A 7,500-nucleotide genomic window follows, 5' to 3' on the forward strand; every position below is an offset into this window, starting at 1 on the left:
TATATATATATATACTTCATTGCTTGCATTTATTATTTTTTAAAAGTATTTTCCATATGTCTTACTATGGACTTATGTTCCTTTGAAAGGAGATTTATGACTTCACCGTAGGAATATTATATCTGGCCAGGATAAGAATTATTCCAGTGTTATGTTTAATTATTTTTCTATATATACTTAAATATAGTGAGTGCCCTCAGAGATATAAGGACTCTACGATTGGTGCCTATATTCGAAGACCACTCACCCACTGTAGCACATGGAAACAAGTACATAATGAAATCGAACGTTCCACCCAAGTACTAATCAGTAATGGCTTCAGTGAGAAAGAGATTAACCACCAGAAAAAGAAAATAATGGACGGCTGGTACAAAGATAATAGAAATAATCAAAATATAAAAAAAAATTAACATCTATCATAAATCTATATTCTCATCAGCCTATAAAGAAAATGAGCGTACAATGAAACATAAGAACATAATATAAGAATGAAGGAGACTGCAAGAGAACATAAGGCCTACACTAGGCAGCTCCGTATCCATCACCACCTGTCATCCCCATCCATAAAGCTGTCTAGTCGTTTCTTAAAACAACCGATAGTTTCAGCGCTTAACACATGGTTACTAAGTTTATTCCATTCATCGACCACCCTATTAGTAAACCAATTCTTGCCTATTTCCTTTTTAAATCTAAATTTGTCCAGTTTATACCCATTACTGCGAGTCCTGCCCTGTTGTTTTAATATGAGGACCTTGTTTGCATCACCCTTGTTAAAGCCTTTGATCCACTTGAACACCTCTATTAGATCACCCCGCGCTCTGCGTCTTTCCAGAGAGTGTAAGTTAAGGTGCCTAAACCTCTCTTCGTAAGGCAAAATTCTGAGTCCATGTATCATTTTGGTCATTCTTCTCTGTACTGATTCTAGTGAATTGATGTCCATTTTGTAGGACGGAGACCAAAACTGTACCGCATAGTCAAGGATGGGTCTAACTATCGCTAGATAGAGTTTAATAATTACCTCTGCACTTCTATTCATTACCGTCCTAGCAATGAAACCTAATGCTCTGTTAGCTTTATTCCTGGCGCTAATGCACTACTTCCTAGTTTTAAGGTCCGGACTCACTAGAACTCCCAAGTCTCTCTCGCACTCAGTTTTCTCTAAAAGAACATAAGAATAAAGGAGACTGCAAAAGACTAGGCAGCTCCGTATCCATCACCACCTGTCATCCCCATCCATAAAGTTGTCTAATCGTTTTTTAAAACAACTGATAGTTTCAGCACTTACTACATGGTTACTAAGTTTATTCCATTCATCAACCACCCTATTAGTAAACCAATTCTTGCCTATTTCCTTTTTAAATCTAAATTTGTCCAGTTTATACCCATTACTGCGAGTCCTGCCCTGTTGTTTTACTATGATGACCTTGCTTGCTTCACCTTTGTTATACCCCTTGATCCACTTGAACACCTCTATTAGATCACCCCGCACTCTACGTCTTTCCAGAGAGTGCAAGTTTAGGTGCCTAAGCCTCTCTTCGTAAGGCAAATTTCCGAGTCCATGTATCATTTTGGTCATTCTTCTCTGTACTGATTCTAGTGAATTGATGTCCATTTTGTAGGACGGAGACCAAAACTGTACCACATAGTCAAGGACGGGTCTAACTATCGCTAGAGTTGAATAATTACCTCTGCACTTCTATTCATTACCGTCCTAGCAATGAAGCCTAATGCGCTGTTAGCTTTATTTCTGGCGCTAATGCACTGCTTCCTGGTTTTGAGGTCCGGACTCACCAGAACACCCAAGCGTGTTATCTAAGCTGTATCTATTTTCGGGGTTGTGTAGCCCTACGTTAAACACACTACACTTAGAGATATTGAAGTTCATATTGTAAAGAGGAATACCAAACCAACTAACTCAAAGAAAATAATAAACTTGGTGATCTATTATAAGACAAGAAAGAGCAGCCACTTCCTTCTTAAAAACAGCCCCCACCAAGAGAGAAAGGAACTTCAAAAATCACATGTCATCTATAGGTTTACTTGTGCACGAGGGAACTGTAAAGTCTTCCCCTCCACCTATATTGGCATGACGAGAATGAGGTTATCCCGTCGCCTTTCATACCACCTGACATCAGGAGACCCTAAAAATATTTTAAGAGAAGTCCATGGCACAATATTAACAAGAAGTATCCTCGAAGAAAACTCCGAGATTTTGGAAATATGTACAGATAACAGACGCCTCCCAATTTTAGAGGCATTATACATCAGAGTTGAGGCCAAATCTAAATATACAAGCAGATGACCTTAGGGCCCTCCCAAGCATGAGACAAATCACCACAAATCTAAGCATGAGGCATAACCCCACAAATCAAAGCCGAAACAAAAACGCCACAATCCCAAGCACAGGACATTTTGTTACAACACGAAGTCGTATGCTTCCCCTAGCACGTGACATTTCATCACTGCTTGAGTTACCAGGTAAACTCTTCCAGGTGACCTCTCCCAATGAAGATCAAGTACAGAAATTTAAGTATATATAGTAAAATAATTAAACATAACACTGGAATAATTCTTATCCTGAGCAGATAGAATATAACTAAGAGCTACTAAAGAAGGGTCTTGAACCCGAAATCGCGATATAGCAAATATGACCACCAACAGTGAAGTCATGAACCTCCTTTCAAAGGCACATAAGTTCATAGTAAGACATGGAAAATACATTAAAAAAAATAAATGCATAATTAGCCATCACTTTCAATGAAGTATTTATAAGAGAAAATCCCCTGCCCGTATATACTGTTAACACACACACACACACACAGATATATATATATATATATATATACATTTATATATATATATATATGTATATATATATATATATATATATATGTCCAACACTGAATGAGTCCCAGTGAACAGATACATTTTTATCAACCACAATACACTTTTATTCTAAGCCATCAACATCGGGATATATAATATATATATAAGCAAATGTATATACAGTACTAATTTTCGCCATCGTCATGTGGTGAATACAGATTAACTGTTCCCTGTCTTATTTGATATGGATTGGGCCTGCGTTCGAATTAATTCACTACTGATTCATAGTAAGCCTTGCGTAAGCTTGAACTTTGGAGAATTTAGTTTTACTTCTTTCACTGCCTGAATTATTGTAGAAACATGCCACCCTCTTTGTTATCGTTTGGGTGAATACATTAGAATAACTCTTCCCTCCAGTGCTTATTAATTCAGTAAATGGAAATAGTTGCGGCATCTCAGTTCCGTCAAGGTTAAAAAAAATCCTAGGGTTTACTCAAATACTATCTAAGCAAAACAACTTATATTCAGATTTTCAATAGAGACAATGTGCAGTATTGATAATTTGAAAATTTGACGGTTTTGGTTTGTCAAACATGGCAGCTAATTTGTGATCAATGTTCTTGGTTTGCACATAAAATATTTGTTCATTTACATTGTATTAACCAGAATCCCATGTAAATCAAGGATTGACAACCACATGTATACCAGTATCGTGACAAATCAAATCTATCGAATCGTTAACCATCTTGAAGGAAGCACTTAAAAATGTATACATAGATGTGTCTATGTGTAGTACATTCTCTTGTTGACACACGAGGCTGAAGGCTAAAGAGGATTCGCTATTGCGTGTAGATTCTCTACAGTGCACGGACTTCTTGTCTACATCGCTGATGTTTCTCGGTATCTCTCCAAATATTGCGACATTTTGGAACTTCCTTGTTCCAACTTCTGGGCAATATGATGAGAAAAAATACAAATAATGGTGATAGTGAAGTGAGAAGGTGTGGGAGCAAGAGGGGGAGGGTTGGGGGCAATAGGTGAAGGTAAAGTTTAGAAAGTGAAGGAAGTATGAGTGTGATAGTGTGGGGCGGACCCACTTGCATGGTGGTTGTGTTTCCCGTTGATGGTCATCCTATCTAAGCCAATAGGAATAAAGAGTTAGGGGATGTTTGTGTGACCTCTCCGAATGTGTTTGATTTGCCTGGGTCCAATTGGTTCATAGAAGGCAAAGCCTGAAGTTCCTCGATCTGGATGTTGACTCTAGGTTGGTTAGCTTTTATGTAGATGATGGCTTCCACGAACAGTACCCGACGGGAATCTGATTCCTTGTTAGATCCTATCTTGTTAATGCTTGGTTGTGTGAGGTGGAATGATGTGACTTGATGGATCCGTTGGATATATGGCATGTTAAGTGTCGTGTTAGTTTTGTTGTTGTCATAACAATGTACGTGTGAGGTCCACACTCTTCATTGCTGTATTTGTATTGATAGACAACGTGGTCTTCCTGCAATGGCATTTTGGTGATGTTGGGTTGGTTGCGTATTATACTCATGATATACTACAAAGCTAAGAAAACAGACCAAATGATAATACGCAACCAACCTAACATCACCAGGACACTATTACAGGAAGACCACGCTATCTACCAATACAATTGCAGCAGTGAGGAGTGTGGATCTCACACCTATATTGTTATGGCAACAACGAAACTAACACAACGCTCATTAATTCCTTTCAAACCGGATCATGTCCCTGTATAAAATCACATTGAATTTGTAAGTCACACACTACAACAGAGTTAAATCGATCCTTTCGTTTCCGACGGTACGGGAGGAGATCATCTGTATAGCTTGTAGCACTTACGTAACCGAGGGTGTCATGTCGACAAATGACATGGACTGTCAGCCGCCAAAATAAAAATAAAAGAGCCACTCTGGTGGGAAGAGGTTGTCAAACATATTGGTGGGCTTTGGCAGTGCCCAAGTCGAAACAGATAGAAAATATCAATACTTTTATCATCGGCAACCATTTGAACTTTCGAGCGTTTAGTATCGACCGAAGGTCCTATAGACATTTCTTACGATCGCATTTGGCATTAGTCAAATATGGTCATTGTTACATAGTATTTGGATGTTCGCAAGAAATGTCCAATAGGTATGGCTCCTTGAAACACTTTCGAAACGTAGCACTCAATGCCTGTTTATTAAAACCATTGCCATACGATCCTAGGGATCTGAGAAGTAGGCTCAGGGGTCTTGGGTACATTTTGTTCGGTGCGATTGTTATCCTACCACAGCCAATGATGGGTAACACGTATCCTCCTACCTTCTGGCATCATATTTGGGTAAACGTGTAAGTAGGTTCACTTATCAGCCTCGTACTTTACAGCTCGAAGCAAAACAACCCTAATAAAAAATAAATGAATGAATAAATAAAGGGGACCCTTTTCAGTTCGGGATTTGCTCTATCGAACGAACAGAAGCTCCTGGTGTCTACACAGAATGGGACAATCTTTTGCATGCGTTGACACGATTCTGAGAACCACACAATTTTATGGTGTGTTTCTATATAGAGTTTACATCCTCTTATAATTCGAGTGATTTTTGCCGTGAACATAGTGCATTGACGTGACAATAAAGATTGTATTTTATCATCGATAAGCTGCCTTTCTTTCGTTGAGTTTCCGGAAACTCGCGTATCAGAAGTGGATTCATAAAAGTGCGTTAGGAAAGATTGAAGATAAGTAGCTGAAAGGAGGGAGAGCAGAATTTCAAAGTGAAGATGAACTAGTCTTCAGTCATAAAATAATGATATGGACTGTTTCCAAATTTGCTGATGGTACAAAACTGTGCGGAATGGCAAATGATCACTTAAACCAATTAGATATTCAAGAAGATTTATATATATTACAGCATTGGTCTGAAAAGTGGCTGATGAAATTTAACACAAGTAAATGCAAGGTAATGCACATAGGTAAAAATAATAGAAAGTACGATTACAAGTTATTTGGAAATTCGTTAACAAAAGTGGATAGTGATAAGGGTGTCGGCGTAATTTTATCAGTAACAATCTCAAATCATCCAAACACTGTATTTCAGCCTCTGAGAAAACAAACAAGATTCTAGGACTGATTGCGCGATATTTTGACTTCAAAAGTTCATCACTCATTAACAAGCTATATAAATCGTTAGTTCGTCCACATCTGGAATATGTTGTTTCCGTATGGTCACCGAATCTCATTAAAGACATTGACAGATTGGAAAAAGTACAACGGCGAGCTACAAAACTGATTCCAAATATCAAAAATAAATCATACGAAAATCGACTAAAACATATGAATCTGTTTTCCTTAAAAAAGCGTAGACTCAAAGGTGACTTGATACAGGTGTTTAAGATTCTAAAGGGAATTGACAACATCAAAAGTGACAAAATTTTCACACTGAATGAGAATCCGACAAGAAACAATGGTCTCAAGCTGTCCGGAAATAGATTTAATTTGGAAGTGGGTAGAAACAACTTCGCCAACCGTGTAGTTAATGAACTTCCTGCAGAGGCAGTGCAATGTAGTTTAGTTCGAAGCTTTAAGAATCATTTAGATAACCACCTAAGCAAGATGCTGTAATGACTATAATTTATTCTACATTATTAGTTTATTTGTTTTGTTATCATTTGTCCGTTTGTTTATTATTGTTTTATTTATTCTCATTTATTATTAGTTATGTCAATTTATTATGATTTACTGTTTACCTGTTTATTATGTAACTATACCTGTACATTTATTTATTTTATCTATTATTTACATTATTATAGTTTTTATCTATTCATTTATTTGTTTATCATTATTATGATTTTTTCGCATCCGACCTAGATATGGACCAAAAGGTCCCCTGTCGGCATGCTCCGCCTTTGTAATTCTTTGTAACTATGTTAGTCTGTCAACAAAAACGACAGATGTCATTTCATAGTTCTGGCGTTTGATGTCTGATTCACGCGTCCTCAATAATATGTCGATTTGTATGCCCAGCCAGTATCCCATTGCGTAAAGTCGCGATGTTAGAATATCAAGAAACTCGCACATGCTTGATGTCGCCACATTGTCGTATATCACAGGTTTCGTTACTGAAACAAGACATAATGCACTACTTACCTCAACCATCATATCATTTTTCAAAACGGAGTTCACGAGATCGCCTTCTTCCGTCAAAACTGGATGGGAGGCGATGGAGCAGTTCCTTTGGAGAACGACAGTATTTTCCGCCATATTCTCAATGATAGTTACTCGTGTCGTGAACGAGATCCCAGCGATAATATTGGGAGAGGAAGAAGGTTACCTTTGGCGGGGACCTGGACCAGACTCCCCTGGGCGTCTTGGGGGCGAAACGTTGTGTCAGGAAGCGATGTCCCACAACTCACAGATCCCCGCCGACTGCCACGAGAGTGCCTCCATTGGCTTTAAAGAAGGGTGCCGGGGTAGGTGCCAGCTATTACTTTTTACAACTACAGATCCCAATAAGCAGAGAAAATGGGTGGGGAAGAAAGAGGGGAAAAAAGACAAAGTGAGGAATAAAGAAAGAAAAAGATAGAGAAGAAATTGTAGGGAGATACAGACAGGGAAAGACAGAATAATAGACAGTAAATCAGACAAGAATAGAAGGTTGGGGGGAGCTAGAAGGA

General features: G+C 38.2%; 1 protein-coding gene across 1 annotated transcript in view; it reads right to left on the reverse strand.

The window, feature by feature from the left end:
* LOC143030466 (alkylglycerol monooxygenase-like) overlaps positions 1-7,487 on the reverse strand; it is a 100,636-nt gene extending 93,149 nt beyond the window's left edge. The window contains exon 1 of the mRNA XM_076193617.1: positions 6,974-7,487. Coding sequence (XP_076049732.1) covers positions 6,974-7,087 — 114 coding nt within the window. The 5' untranslated portion in view covers positions 7,088-7,487. The remainder of the gene's footprint in view (positions 1-6,973) is intronic.
* Between the last annotated feature and the right edge of the window lie 13 nt (positions 7,488-7,500).

The sequence above is a fragment of the Oratosquilla oratoria genome, chromosome 1 (genome assembly GCF_046742065.1).
Source record: "Oratosquilla oratoria isolate Oo_2021 chromosome 1, ASM4674206v1, whole genome shotgun sequence".
Lineage (NCBI taxonomy): Eukaryota > Metazoa > Arthropoda > Malacostraca > Stomatopoda > Squillidae > Oratosquilla > Oratosquilla oratoria.